This window comes from Cherax quadricarinatus, chromosome 40 (genome assembly GCF_038502225.1).
Source record: "Cherax quadricarinatus isolate ZL_2023a chromosome 40, ASM3850222v1, whole genome shotgun sequence".
NCBI lineage: Eukaryota > Metazoa > Arthropoda > Malacostraca > Decapoda > Parastacidae > Cherax > Cherax quadricarinatus.
In genome coordinates, this window is record NC_091331.1 from 5,064,793 (window position 1) to 5,081,238 (window position 16,446).

The 16,446-nt window shown below is 43.8% G+C and overlaps 1 protein-coding gene across 1 annotated transcript in view; it reads right to left on the minus strand.

Annotated features, from left to right (window-relative positions):
- Positions 1 to 6,067: 6,067 nt before the first annotated feature.
- Positions 6,068 to 16,446, minus strand: part of LOC138850914 (barH-like 2 homeobox protein) — a 142,007-nt gene continuing 131,628 nt past the window's right edge. Inside the window, exons 2-3 of the mRNA XM_053774780.2 lie at positions 14,715 to 14,899; positions 6,068 to 9,357 (exon numbers count right to left, since the gene is read on the minus strand). Coding sequence (XP_053630755.2) covers positions 9,175 to 9,357; positions 14,715 to 14,899 — 368 coding nt within the window. The 3' untranslated portion in view covers positions 6,068 to 9,174. The remainder of the gene's footprint in view (positions 9,358 to 14,714; positions 14,900 to 16,446) is intronic.

Sequence of the window (16,446 nt, forward strand, 5' to 3'; positions counted from 1 at the left end):
TTGACCAACGTTGTTGCCAACGGGTGCGAAGGTGGGTAGCTATTGCAGCAAAATAGTCCAGAAATGGAACACCTCGATAGGAAATTGGTAGGTCATATACTGCTGACCGCGCAGCAGTGTCTGCCTGTTCATTGCCCTGTACGTCGACATGACCAGGGACCCAACAAAAAACAATATCTTTATGTTTGGTAGAGATACGGCGTAGCCAAAGTTGGATACGGAGAACTAGGGGATGAGATGTATCAAATTTTCGTATAGCCTGTAGAGCACTAAGGGAGTCTGAGACTACTACAAATGATGACACAGGCATAGATGCAATACGAATAAGTGCTGCAAGAATGGCATACAGTTCAGCAGTAAAAATGCTAGCTGAAGATAGTAAATGCCCTCGTACGACGCTGTCCGGAAACACTGCTGCGAATCCGACGCCGTCTGAAGACTTAGAGCCATCTGTGTACACAGCGGTGGCATGAGAATGGGAGTGGAAGTGATCAAGAAAAAGAGAGCGGGAAGCCACCGTAGGCAGTTGAGCTTTCGAGCAAGGGAGTGAGAAAGAACAGACCCGAACAGCTGGAACTTCCCAGGGGGGCAGGGAAAAGTGAGATGCTACATGAACATATAAAGGTGGTAACTGAAGGGAAGACAAGAGTGAATGTAGGCGAAGAGAAAAGGGACGGAGCAAACAGGGGCGGCGAACGAATAAAGAATGTCTACTAATATCAGTGACCATTCTATAAATGGAAGGATTGTGTAGATCGTGAGAGCGTACATAGTAACGAAGGCAATGGGCATCACGGCGATCAGACAAGGATGGAACATTTGCTTCTGTATAGAGGCTCTCAACAGGGGAAGAGCGAAAAGCACCAAGGCACAAACGTAAGCCTTGGTGATGGATAGAGTTAAGGCTAGAGAGAGTAGCAGGAGAGGCCGCGGAATAAATCTGGTCACCATAATCGAGTTTCGATAAAACGAGGGCTGAATGTAGGCGAAGCAGAGTTCGACGATCAGCTCCCCAGGAAAGATGAGCAAGGGTTTTAAGAAGGTTTAGCCGGCTGTGACAAGTTGCCTTCAAAGAGGTAATGTGAGGTTTCCAGGTTAACCGACGGTCAAAGAGAAGGCCTAGAAACCTGACTGTATCACGTTCGGGGATACGGGAGCCATAGAGATACAAAGGATGATCGGAGATAACAGAGCGTCTAGTGAAAGTAATTTGGTGAGTTTTGGTACTTGAAAATTTAAACCCATGTGTGGTGGCCCAAGTGGAAACACGGTCGACCGCATGCTGGAGAGAAACTGCAATAAGGTGACAGTCAGCGCCTGCACAAGCAATAGCGAAGTCATCAACATAGAGTGATGACCAAATATTGGGTGGAAGAACAGAGGCCAAATCATTTATAGCAAGGAGAAAAAGTGTTGTGCTTAGAACACATCCCTGAGGGACACCTTCAGCTTGGACGAAGTCCGGGGAAAGAACATTATTGACTCGAACACGGAAATGTCTGTCAGTTAAAAAGTTCTTAAGGAAGGATGGTAGATTGCCTCGGAGGCCTAAGGAATGGGCCTGGGCCAAAATATTATACCTCCAAGTTGTGTCATATGCCTTCTCAAGGTCAAAAAATATGGCAATAACTGAGTGATTATTCGCAAAGGCATTACGAACATACGTATCCAAGCGTAGTAAGGGGTCTATGGTAGAACGACCCTTACGAAAGCCATATTGACTAGCGGAGAGACTGTTGTGAGTCTCTAAATACCACATTAAACGTCGATTTACGAGGCGTTCCATCACTTTGCAAACTGCACTTGTAAGAGCGATGGGGCGATAGTGGGAGGCATCATGTCCTGTAGTACCCGGTTTGCGGAAAGGGAGAACAATGGCAGATTTCCACAGCTGGGGAAGAACTCCTTGTGCCCAAATAAGATTGAAGAGGTGTAAGAGGACTACAAGGGCTGACCGATGTAAATGTTGTAACATACGAATATGAATGTCATCAGGCCCAGCTGCCGATGATCGGCAGGCTGAGAGCGTTGCCTCCAGTTCTTGAAGTGTAAAAGGCACATTATACTGTTCTTCTCCGAGAGAAGAAAAGTCCAAGGGTACTAACTCTCTGGCAGACTTTGAGGAAAGAAACGAGGGGCATAGATGGAGCCCTCGGGAAATACGGACCAGATGTGTGCCAAGTTCAATGGCAACGTCGAGAGGGTTTGCTATATCAACACCAGTGACCCGTAGAACAGGAGCCGGGTCAGGAGAGTATTTACCACTCAATTTCCTCACTTTTTTCCAGACTGCACTCATAGAAGAAGCAGAGGTGATGGTGGAAACATAGTCTCGCCAACAAGTGCGTTTAGCTTCACGGATGACACGGCGAGCGATCGCACGCTTCTGCTTAAAATCAACAAGTCTCTCAGCGGTTCTATTGTACCGGTACCTGCCCCATGCAGCACGTTTCAAACGTACTGCACGAGCACAAGCAGGAGACCACCAAGGCACGCACTTCTGAGAATGCCTGCCTGAGGTTTGGGGTATAGAATGAGAAGCTGCGGTATAAACTGATGTCGAGAAGATGTGTAGGAGCTCATCAATGGAGGATGAAGAAGGAACCTCACTAAAAGCAGTGAGGTGTGAGTAAAGATCCCAATTTGCCCGATCAAATTGCCAGCGAGGGTTACGGGAAGGTGGTGAATAGGAAGGAGAAGTAAGAATGATCGGAAAATGATCGCTGTCATGTAAGTCTGGTAGAACAGACCAGGTGAAGTCTAGTGCAGTGGAGGAAGAGCAGACTGATAGATCGATGCAAGAGAGAGTATGAGTACGAGGATCAAAATGGGTGGGAGTACCCGTATTTAAAACATGGAGGGGGTGAGAGGCAAGAAAAGCCTCCAACTGAATGCCACGTGAGTCACAATGAGACCCCCCCCAGAGGAAATGGTGGGCATTAAAATCACCAAGTAACAGAAGTGGTGGTGGTAAGGATGAAACAAGAAAGGCAAAGTCTGGGATAGAAAATGCTCGAGAAGGAGAGAGATATAAAGAACATATTGTAAACCACTTATTCAAGTGGATACGGGCTGCAGTGTAATGCAGCGAGGTATGGACAAATAGTTGACAGTACGGAATATCATTGCGTAGAAGAAGGGCACTTTCATTAAAGGTCCCATCTGAGAAAGGATCCGAAGAATACAATAAATTATAGCCTGAGATAGGTTGGAAAACAGCCGAGTGTAATTTTGGTTCTTGTAAGCAAGCACCAACAGGGGAAAACCTGGAAAGCAACATCTGAAGCTCACCCCGATTACCCCTGAGGCCGCGGATATTCCACTGTAAATAGGCCATGATTGGCGATGAAGAAAATATCAGGAATCTGTAGGTAAAGGCACCTACGGACTAGAGGGGTTAGAAAAGTCAACGTGTGGTGGCATTGGAAGATGTTCAAGTAGCGAAGGAACGGAGCGTTGCGAAGAATGGGGTTGTGAAGATGGAGGAGAGGGAAGAGAAGGAACAGGAAGTGAATCAGTGTCCATTGAAGGTTTAGTCTCTGCAATATATTCTGAAATGGCTTCAAGTGTTTCTGAATTCAAAGATGTATGGGAAACCATATTGGAGATAGGAGGAGGAGGGTGAGTAAAGATTGGGACAGTAATGGACTGTACCAAAGTAGAGGGGGAGGGAAAAGTGTAAGGGACTGGAGATGAAGTGTGGGGGGGGACAGAAGAGGTAGAAACCTGGGAGGTGACAGAAGAGGGAGAAACTTGGGAGGGGACGGGGGTGGAAGGCATAGTACGAGGAGGAGGGTGAATCTCCACACTTGTAATAGAGCCAGAGAGAGGGGAAGAACTAGGTACAGAGACTGGAAAGGTAACGTGTGGAGGTGGAAGAAGGGAAGGAAGGGGCAAAGAAGATTTGAGCAATGTGGATTTTTTGGACTTCTGAGTAGAGGGGCGATTGGTATTAGGTGTCGTACGAGGTCTTGTCGATACTGGGGCTTGTGAGGAAGGACGCGAAGATGTGAGAACAGACTGAGTTGTAGTCGGGACGTCAGAGCCAAGGACAGCAAAAGGATTAGATGCCGTAGTGGCTATGGGAGGGGTAACAACAGAGGAGGCTGCAGAAGATGGGACCCCAGAAGTGGGGGGACGTTTGGAAACACGAGAATAAGAAACACGGGGTAGTCTCCCTTGGAGGCGGAGATGAGTAACTGCCATAGCATAAGGGAGACCTTCTGCCTCTTTGAGGCAACGGATTTCACGTTCATTTAAGTAGACCTGGCAACGGCGGGAGTACGAAGGGTGAGCTTCATTACAATTAAGGCAAGATGGAGGTTGACTGCAAGATGTATTAGAATGGTTGTCGGCACCACAGACTGGGCATTCGGCCATAGATCTGCAATATTTCGCTGGGTGACCAAAACGCCAGCAATTTCTACATTGTTGCGGTGTAGGTATCACCTTTCGAACTTGTAACCGATGTCCCGCGACATATACAGAGGACGGGAGTTCTCGGCTGTCAAAAGTTAAACGAGCCACATTGCAAGGGTAACGTCTCCGCCCCCGGGCAGGAAGGACATAAGTGTCTACTTTGAGGATTGGGAGATCCTGGAGTTCCAGCTGTTCAAAAATGTCATTGCCACATGACTGGAAATTCTGTTGGACTATGGTATGGGGCAGAATGACAGTACCACTACAAGAATTGAGAGAAAGATGTTTTTCAATAGTGATAGGAGTAGTATCGATATTCGAAAGGAGAGAAAGATCATGAGCTTGGGTAGCATTCTGGACAGTGACGATGCGTGTACCGCTCTTGAGAGCGTGAAATGAAATATCTCTGCCAACATGACGCAGGAGCGCTTTGGCAATACTATGGTCAGAAAGGTAGGCAGAAGAAGAAGTAGGTCTTAAAGTAAAGAATTTAGTCCATTGTGTGGTCCGAAACTGAGCGTGGAGAGGGAGTGCTTGACGTGTCGGTCGTTTCCGAGTAGAATGGGAAGGTAACGACGGAGCATCATCAGGAGATTGACGTTGGCGTTTAGGAGTAGGACCGGAGTTGGTCCGGCAGGAAATGGGTGGGCGATTCGAAAATTGCCGTACCGTAGAGGGAGAAGCCGGAAGCATAGTCAAAGGAGAGCGGAGTTCAGACAAATCGAAGGAGTCAGTCGAAGCCCCGGTACCTGAAGCGGGTGAGGAAACAGCACCAGCAAGAGGTACAGGGGCATCAGGAGTGTCCGAAGAGTGGTCTAAACACAAGGCAGGGTCAGAATGGGGTGCGGTATCAAGAAGGGGCCCGGGGGTAGTGGTTTCATGGACTAGGGCTGCCATGGTTAGGTTACTCCTTTGCTTTTTGTTTTTAAGAAAAAAAAAGAAAGAAGAAAAGAAAATAAAAATAAAAAAAAGAATAAAAAAAGGGGGGAGCGGGGAGGAATAGTTCCCAGGAGGAATGAAAGGGCCGGAAATCCCCCTCCGCGCCCAAGAGGACTCGACACCGCTAGTAGCGCAGATGCAGCATGGAACCCGTGCCATACCCTACCCTTCATGCCAGTAAACCAGCAATCTGGGATAGCAACCTCACATCTGCCGAGCTACCTCGGTGGACAAAAGAGAGGGCGGCCGGATATCCGCCACAAAGCATACCTCCTTCAGCCACCACCCCCGGAATCCGAAAGGTGGCTTCCAGAGATACACCCGTCGCCCAAAAGACACCCAAAGCTACTCCGGGATACCGGAGAGGGATCGGGACATCCCCAGGCAATCCAGATTCCACGGCAAACTACGCCACCGCCAAGAAACCTCAACGGAATGGGATGGACCCCGGTGTCCTTTCCCCTACCTAGGAACTAGTGCGCCTGTGGGAGAAATCACGAAGGCCAAGAAGAGGAAGGGCAAAAGGGAGGGGTGAGGAGGAGGAGGAGGAATGGAAAAAGGGGAGGATGGGGAGGATGGGATAGGGGAGGGGAGAATGGGGGGTAATTAGGTTCGGTCTGAGGAAGAAGACCGACAGGGCTAATTCCTCAGACCAAGAGCCTCTTCACCACGCCAAGGAGCCCCCCTTGAAGAGGATTCGTACATTTCGATATGTCTATTTTATTACAAAAATATTTACATGAAGCTGTACAGAGTTATTTACATCATGTGTTACATATGTGTTGCGCCTGACGACGAGTTACAAAAAATCTGTGTTGACGTATTACAAAATTGAATGTAGATGAATAAATTATTGTATTGTTGCTGGGGATATTGTAACCAGCTGGCCGGGAGTTACATACCAGCTGCACTTCAAGAGCCAGTCTTGTCACATTAGAGAGCCAGTGGCGCCACATCAAAGGAAAGTCCTCTAGCATCGGGTTGTGGCTCATGAACCTCTGCTCAGACTATCCTGGGAGCAGAAACACTATTTTTTTATTTATTTCGTCTTTCTGACCATGTTTATTGAACCTTATTAAAGTCATCTGATGAGCGACAGAAATAGTTTGTACTTTACCCAAATGAAATCTCCTCAGTAGTCCCCCCATAAGTGGGAGAATGTTTTGTTAGAACGGCGCTTATGGGGTCTGAGTCTCAGCTCTTGGCCCCATCTCTGAAGCTGCATTTACTGTTCCTGGTTCCTTGCCTCTGGCACCGTTTATTTTCTCTTGGAACTGTCTATAATGTTTGCTTCCACTGCCTCCTCATCCACATTCTTTCACTTTTTTCCACAGCTTAGAAAGTATTTCCTAAAATCCTTGTGGCTCACACAGGTTTTTCAGCTGTAATAATTTCCCCTTGTTACTGTCCCTCTCACCTCATTCTCTCTGTGTCAACTACTATATATCAATGCCCAAGTTCAGAACATCTCCGTAGTTCATTATCTTCAACTCCAGAACTAATCACGTTACAAAACTCTGGATTTTCTCGAGCTTCTACACATGAATAAGTGTGAGCTCCATACTGGTGCCTCATACTCGAAGACTAACTAGACGTGTGGCTAAAGTCCCTAAATGCTGTTCTTAAGGTCTTCCAGTGTTTCATATGTTGCTGTGTTGTTGTTCATGTGTTTCCTGTAGGATGTTCAGTATCATAATCACTCCTGGGTAGTTGAACTAATGTCTGATGTTGCTTTAAGAACATAAGAAAGAAGGAGCACTGCAACAGGCCTACTGACCCATGCTAGGCAGGTTCAACTCATGCTAATAGAGTTAGTGGCCAATGAAAAAAGATTGTTCAGTTAGGTTATTGTTGTTGTTGTGTCACTTGCACTTAAAAGAGCTGCGTTGATTTTGGTAAGTGTACTGGGGGTCTAGTGCACTGGGGTCTAGTGTACTAGAGTCTAGTGTACTGGGGTCTAGTGTACTGGTCTAGTGTACTGAATCTGGTGTACTGGATCTAGCGTACTGGATTTAGTGTACTGGATCTAGTGTACTGGATCTAGTGTACTGGGGTCTAGTGTACTGGGGTCTAGTGTACTGGTCCTAGTGTACTGAGGTCTAGTGTACTGGTCTAGTGTACTGAATCTGGTGTACTGGATCTAGTGTACTGGATCTAGTGTACTGGGGTCTAGTGTAATGGGGTCTAGTGTACTGGTCCTAGTGTACTGGGGTCTAGTGTGCTACTGGGTCTAGTGTACTTGGGTCTAGTGTACTGGATCTAGTGTACTGGTCTAGTGTACTCAATCTAGTGTAATGGTCCTAGTGTACAGGGGTCTAGTGTACTGGGTCTAGTGTACAGGATCTAGTGTATTGCTGGGTCTAGCGTACTGGGGGTCTAGTGTACTGGATCTAGTATACAGAGTATAGTGTGCTGGGATCTAGTGTACTGGGTCTATTGTACAGGGTCTAGTGTGCTGGGGTCTCGTGTACTGGGAGTCTAGTGTACCGGGTCTAGTGTACTGGGGGTTTAGTGTACCGGGTCTAGTGTATCGGGGTCTCGTGTATTATGATCCAGTGTATTGGGTGTAGTGTACTGGGGGGTCTAGTGTACTGGGTCTAGTGTACCGGGTCTAGTGTACTGGGAGTCTAGTGTACCGGGTCTAGTGTACTGGGGGTCTAGTGTACTGGGAGTCTAGTGTACCTGGTCTAGTGTACTGGGAGTCTAGTGTACCGGGTCTAGTGTACTGGGGGTCTAGTGTACTGGGGGTCTAGTGTACTGGGGGTCTAGTGTACCGGGTCTAGTGTACTGGGAGTCTAGTGTACCGGGTCTAGTGTACTGGGGGTCTAGTGTACTGGGGGTCTAGTGTACCGGGTCTAGTGTACTGGGGGTCTAGTGTACTGGGGGTCTAGTGTACCGGGTCTAGTGCACTGGGGTCTCGTGTACTGGAAGTCTAGTGTATTGGGTGTAGTGTACTGGGGGGTCTGGTGTGCCGGATCTAGTGTACTAGGGGTAGTGTACAGCGTCCTGTGCACTGCATCTTACGACGCTGTGTATATGAGAACTTAAGATAAATTGCCGCATATAAATAAATGAACCACCTTGTAGATTTATTGAACATTATCAGGCAAATATATTGTAGATAACTCAAACCTCAAACATGTGCATGGAGAATTCAGATCTATTTATGTTAAATTAACCTAGACTTGTTTTGAAGCTTTAATGTTTATCTCCAGACTTGTTTGACAGTCTAATCGTGAGCTGCACGACGCATAGGGGCAGACAAGACAGTTTTAAGACAGTTTTAAGACAGTTTTAAGACATATTTAAGACTTGGTTTGATTTTCGTGAAGTCTTGAAGGATTTACCTTCGTGTTTCTTGAAAAATAAATGAGAGGATGTTTAAATGATTTGTTTTCCTGAGACTCACTATGTGGTATTGTATCCCCTCTCAATGTGGTCCTCTCAATGTATCCCTCTCATTGTGGTCCTCTCAATGTATCCCTCTCATTGTATCCCTTTCATTGTATTCCTCCCCGAAGCTTCCTAAAAGATTTTCCTCTCGTTTCCTTCTTTCTTCCCTCTTCTTTCTCGCACCTCCTTCCAAACACGAGTCCAGAAGGAAGAGGAGGACACTTTCTCTTGGCACTTACAAACTCATCATCTTCACCATCATTATCACCATTATCATTATTAACATTATCTTCAACACATCACCATTCTCACATTATTCGTGATCATCATGTTTGTCTCCACTTCCGCCATCACAATCATTCTTCTCATCATCATCATCATCAAGATGGCGTTTATTGTGATCAGTCACCATCATTATCATCATCACCCGGTGAGTTTCTTGAGGTCGAACGGCTCTCCAGGCTTGTGTTTGAGGAGTCCCATCTGCGTCATGGTCTTGATGAAGGTAGAGTGGTCACTGAGGATCTTGTGAGACGTGACGTCCTTCTTCAGCTCCTCCATGTCCCTCTTCAGTTTCGCCCGCCGGTTCTGGAACCATGTAATCACCTGCAACAGGAGGAAGAGGATTAGACTGGATGCCTCTCTCAGAAGGGCTGTTGGGGGCTCTAGTGGGTAGGTTATAGAAAAAGTTTGTGTGTGTCATATTAAAGTGGATTTTATTCAAAGAATTGGCCTAATGTGATGTTACACACACACACACAGACACACACACACACACACACACACACACACACACACACACACACACACACACACACACACACACACACACACACACACACACACACGTACGTTTATAAGAAAAGACTCTTAATGATTTGTGACTGCACTAACCAGACCTTCTATTCGTCCTGTCTTCCCTATCTCGTCCTCTTCCCTCCTCCCATTCCAACTACTCCCATCCCCCATTCCGTCATTCCCAGTCTTCACCAGACTGTATTTAGTCCCAGCTAAGTTTCTTTACCAAGTCCTTAATAACCTGACTCTAAAACCAAAGTTCACTCTTTATCTAATTACAGACTCATTCCGTCCCATTTAGATGCTCAAATTATTCTATCCTTTATTCCTTCTACTTTATTCCCTACATAATCCCACTTTAAATCCCTATCCATTTTCATTTCCCGTTTTCCTGCAGGCCATGTTAAACACTACTAGGAAAGTATTATATCAAGGAAAGTGTTAATCTTTTAGGGGCCAGCTAGCGCCTGGGGGTGACTAGTAAACTAATAAGCCCCAGGTGCAACAAAGAAGGGGAGAGTAGCGCCAGTTCCTTGACTCACCAGCCTTTCACTTCAAAGAGGTATCTCTCTTTGAAGAGAAACACTAGTGGACGATAGAAGTTCCCGTGGAACAAATGAATATATATATATATATATATATATATATATATATATATATATATATATATATATATATATATATATATATATATATATATATATATATATATATATATATATATATATATAGTTTATTTTATTTATTATCACACTGGCCGATTCCCACCAAGGCAGGGTGGCCCGAAAAAGAAAAACTTTCACCATCATTCACTCCATCACTGTCTTGCCAGAAGGGTGCTTTACACTACAGTTTTTAAACTGCAACATTAACACCCCTCCTTCAGAGTGCAGGCACTGTACTTCCCATCTCCAGGACTCAAGTCCGGCCTGCCGGTTTCCCTGAACCCCTTCATAAATGTTACTTTGCTCACACTACAACAGCACGTCAAGTATTAAAAACCATTTGTCTCCATTCACTCCTATCAAACACGCTCACGCATGCCTGCTGGAAGTCCAAGTCCCTCGCACACAAAACCTCTTTTACCCCCTCCCTCCAACCTTTCCTAGGCCGACCCCTACCCCACCTTCCTTCCAATACAGACTGATACACTCTTGAAGTCACTCTGTTTCGCTCCATTCTCTCCACATGTCCGAACCACCTCAACAACCCTTCCTCGGCCCTCTGGACAACAGTTTTGGTAATCCCGCACCTCCTCCTAACTTCCAAACTACGAATTCTCTGCATTATATTCACACCACACATTGCCCTCAGACACGACACCTCCACTGCCTCCAGCCTTCTCCTTGCTGCAACATTCATCACCCATGCTTCACACCCATATAAGAGCGTTGGTAAAACTATACTCTCATACATTCCCCTCTTTGCCTCCAAGGACAAAGTTCTTTGCCTCCACAGACTCCTAAGTGCACCACTCACCCTTTTCCCCTCATCAATTCTATGATTCACCTCATCTTTCATAGACCCATCCGCTGACACGTCCACTCCCAAATATCTGAATACATTCACCTCCTCCATACTCTCTCCCTCCAATCTGATATCCAATCTTTCATCACCTAATCTTTTTGTTATCCTCATTACCTTACTCTTTCCTGTATTCACTTTTAATTTTCTTCTTTTGAACACCCTACCAAATTCATCCACCAATCTCTGCAACTTCTCTTCAGAATCTCCCAAGAGCACAGTGTCATCAGCAAAGAGCAACTGTGACAACTCCCACTTTATGTGTGATTCTTTATCTTTTAACTCCACGCCTCTTGCCAAGACCCTCACATTTACTTCTCTTACAACCCCATCTATAAATATATTAAACAACCACGGTGACATCACACATCCTTGTCTAAGACCTACTTTTACTGGGAAATAATTTCCCTCTTTCCTACATACTCTAACTTGAGCCTCACTATCCTCGTAAAAACTCTTCACTGCTTTCAGTAACCTACCTCCTACACCATACACCTGCAACATCTGCCACATTGCCCCCCTATCCACCCTGTCATACGCCTTTTCCAAATCCATAAATGCCACAAAGACCTCTTTAGCCTTATCTAAATACTGTTCACTTATATGTTTCACTGTAAACACCCGGTCCACACACCCCCTACCTTTCCTAAAGCCTCCTTATTCATCTGCTATCCTATTCTCCGTCTTACTCTTAATTCTTTCAATAATAACTCTACCATACACTTTACCAGGTATACTCAACAGACTTATCCCCCTATAATTTTTGCTCTCTCTTTTGTCCCCTTTGCCTTTATACAAAGGAACTATGCATGCTCTCTGCCAATCCCTAGGTACCTTACCCTCTTCCATACATTTATTAAATAATTGCACCAACCACTCCAAAACTATATCCCCACCTGCTTTTAACATTTCTATCTTTATCCCATCAATCCCGGCTGCCTTACCCCCTTTCATTTTACCTACTGCCTCACGAACTTCCCCCACACTCACAACTGGCTCTTCCTCACTCCTACAAGATGTTATTCCTCCTTGCCATATACACGAAATCACAGCTTCCCTATCTTCATCAACATTTAACAATTCCTCAAAATATTCCCTCCATCTTCCCAATACCTCTAACTCTCCATTTAATAACTCTCCTCTCCTATTTTTAACTGACAAATCCATTTGTTCTCTAGGCTTCCTTAACTTGTTAATCTCACTCCAAAACTTTTTCTTATTTTCAACAAAATTTGTTGATAACATTTCACCCACTCTCTCATTTGCTCTCTTTTTACATTGCTTCACCACTCTCTTAACCTCTCTCTTTTTCTCCATATACTCTTCCCTCCTTGCATTACTTCTACTTATAAAAACTTCTCATATCCTAACTTTTTCTCCCTTACTACTCTTTTTACATCACCATTCCACCAATCGCTCCTCTTCCCTCCCATACCCACTTTCCTGTAACCACAAACTTCTGCTGAACACTCTATCACTACATTTTTAAACCTACCCCATACCTCTTCGACCCCATTTCCTATGCTCTCATTAGCCCATCTATCCTCCAATAGCTGTTTATATCTTACCCTAACTGCCTCCTCTTTTAGTTTATAAACCTTCACCTCTCTCTTCCCTGATGCTTCAATTCTCATTGTATCCCATCTACCTTTTACTCTCAGTGTAGCTACAACTAGAAAGTGATCTAATATATCTGTGGCCCCTCTATAAACATGTACATCCTGAAGTCTACTCAACAGTCTTTTATCTACCAATACATAATCCAACAAACTACTGTCATTTCGCCCTATATCATATCTTGTATACTTATTTATCCTCTTTTTCTTAAAATATGTATTACCTATAACTAAACCCCTTTCTATACAAAGTTCAATCAAAGGGCTCCCATTATCATTTACACCTGGCACCCCAAACTTACCTACCACACCCTCTCTAAAAGTTTCTCCTACTTTAGCATTCAGGTCCCCTACCACAATTACTCTCTCACTTGGTTCAAAGGCTCCTATACATTCACTTAACATCTCCCAAAATCTCTCTCTCTCCTCTACATTCCTCTCTTCTCCAGGTGCATACACGCTTATTATGACCCACTTTTCGCATCCAACTTTAACCACATAATTCTTGAATTTACACATTCATATTCTCTTTTCTCATTCCATAACTGATCCTTCAATATTACTGCTACACCTTCCTTTGCTCTAACTCTCTCAGATACTCTAGATTTAATCCCATTTATTTCCCCCCACCGAAACTCCCCTACCCCTTTCAGCTTTGTTTCGCTTAGGGCCAGGACTTCCAACTTCTTTTCATTCGTAACAATAGCAATCATCTCTTTCTTGTCATCTGCATTACATCCACGCACATTCAAACATCTCAGTTTTATAAAGTTTTTCTTCTCTTTTTCAGTAAAATTTTTACAGGAGAAGGAGTTACTAGCCCATTGCTTTCGGCATTTTAGTCGCCTCATACGACATGCATGGCTTACAGAGGAAAGATTCTTTTCCACTTCCCCATGGACAATAGAGGAAATAAAGAAGAACAAGAGCTATTTAAAAAAAAAGAAGAAAAACCTAGATGTATGCATATATATATATGCATGTGCGTGTCTGTGAAGTGTGACCAAAGTGTAGGTAGGAGTAGCAAGATATCCCTGTTATCTAGCGTGTTTATGAGACAGAAAAAGACACCAGCAATCCTACCATCATGCAAAACAGTTACAGGTTTCTGTTTCACAGTCATCTGGCAGGACGGTAGTACTTCCCTGGGTGGTTGCTGTCTACCAACCTACTACCTATATATATATATATATATATATATATATATATATATATATATATATATATATATATATATATATATATATATATATATATATATATATGCAAAACAACCACTGTGAAAGAATAGTTAAATTCCAAGCGCTTTTGTGACTTCTCACATTATCAAGTAGTAGTTCCTTGATAATGTGAGAAGTCACGAAAGAGATTGGAATTTCACTATTCTTTCACAGTGGTTGTTTTGCATATTCTGATATCACCTGTTTACTGTGATCTTATTGCATATATATATATATATATATATATATATATATATATATATATATATATATATATATAGAGAGAGAGAGAGAGAGAGAGAGAGAGAGAGAGAGAGAGAATTCAGTAAGAAATAAAGAGTGGCTGGCTCAGTGCGTTGTCAGGCAAGTGTAAGGGAAATTTAATTAGCGCTGTCAGGCGCTCCTGGGTGTAACGTTAGCAATTGTGGGGGGAAGAGATTGGCTCAGAATTATCTTATCTCAGAGTAGTGGTAGAACGTTTGGCGTTTCTCTCTCCTTTCCTTGGACATTCTACATTACATCTCTTTCATCTCACTGTCTATCCCTCTCTTCCTTCCTTCCTCTGTCCGTAACACCTTATAACATGCTCAATAATAACCCACATGGAGACATACACTCAAGAGACTGGTTGGTCTGTATATTTCGACCCCATTCTGAGATCCTCTTCAGCATTATCATTGAAGTGTCTATCCCTCCCTTCTTTCCTTCGTCACATCTCCCTCGTGAATCTGTTTATTTCTCCGTTCCTACTTGGTGTTAACCTGCCACCTTTCCTCTATGCCCACCTGCCTCTCTCCTCTCTTACCTGCGCGTTACTGAGCCCCAGCGTCTGGGCTACCTCGTCCCTGTCAGCTGGTGACAGGTACTTCTGGTAGAGGAACCGCTTCTCCAACTCAAAGATCTGGTGGTTGGTGAAGGCTGTCCGGCTCTTCCGCTTCTTCTTTGGCGGCTGCTTGTTACTGAAGAGGTTGAGGTGGCTGCCGGACCCGTCTGCAACAAGAGGTGACGTCATTATATATATATATATATATATATATATATATATATATATATATATATATATATATATATATATATATATATATATATATATATATGTTATTTCAGTTTGGGGTAGAAAATGGTTTGTTACTGCTAGTTTTCTATGAACGTGAGAGAAAATGTATGTTATAGTGATAAACTCAACTAATTGCGTTTTTTGGGCGCTACTTCAATTTTCCCCTCTAACCCACCTCAAGACTAGTATTCTACTGTGTTCACTTGTTTGCTTGCCTATCTGAAAGCGGTTGAACTCCAGCTTTTGGTCATATCATATAATTCTCGTAGAATGAGGCCATTTCGCTCAGTTTTACTGACGATTACAGGCTAAACCTAATTAAGGAGTCCTCTAAATTATCACGTTATAAGTAAGTAAGTTTATTCAGGTATACATAAATACAGTTACACAGAATTATCATACATAGCAGCATATGTGTAGAGAACCTGGGATAACCCAAAAAAGTCAGACTGAATGACTTATTTCCATTGGGGTCCTTTATAGTTTATTTATTTATTTATTTATTTGAACATTAATAGTTCGTTCTACTTCTTATTTAAGAATTCATTAGGACTATTAACTTGGAAAATTATTAACACAGGATAACCTAAGAAAACTCAACATTGTTGTTTAATTCCATACAAATCAAGGACACCAATGAAAATTTCGTTTTATATAGCGGAGCTTAATAAGACAGCTGGCCGTATTCAGGACAAACACTAAACCCGTATGGGTCGAGGACCGGGGCTCGGGGGCTTTGACCCCCGGAACGACCTCCAGGTAGATACAGAGTATCCCTTTATACACTCGTATGAATATCCCTGTATAATAATAATAATAATAATAATAATAATAATAATAATAATAATAATAATATTTCTAGAAGTGCACGTACAAGATATACAGACCTAGCTGACATCAATGTCAGAGCATTTCGGGCAAATTAGGTCAGTTTTGTCCCAGGATGCGACCCACACCAGTCGACTAACACCCAGGTACCCATTTTACTGATGGGTGAACATAGACAACCGGTGTAAGGAAACACACCCAATGTTACTGCTCTTGCCGGGAATCGAACCCGAACCCTCGCCGTGTGAAGCGAGAGGCTTAGCCACCAGGCCACGAGGCCACCTAAAGAGAATACAAGAAAGAGAAAGGCTTAAGCAACGTATTCTGAACAATTTCACATATGGGTAAGCAGCCGGATTCACGGATTACCCAGGTGGTAATTTCCAGTGTTCATAAATCACCCAACTGAATCATCATTCCCTTTGACAATACGTCAATTTGGTAATCACAAGATGGCTGCGTTTTGTTATTTTAGATCAATATTTAGTATTGAGGTAAAATAACAGAGAGAGAGAGGGGGGGGGAAAGGGGTGGGTTTGCCAGTATCTAGTTTGCCACTTGCCTGTCGTTCACGAGAGGTTAGGTTAGGCTAGGTTAAGAGAGGTTAGGTTAGGTTAGGTAAGCTAAGGTTCGTCAGGAAAGAGGACAAGTG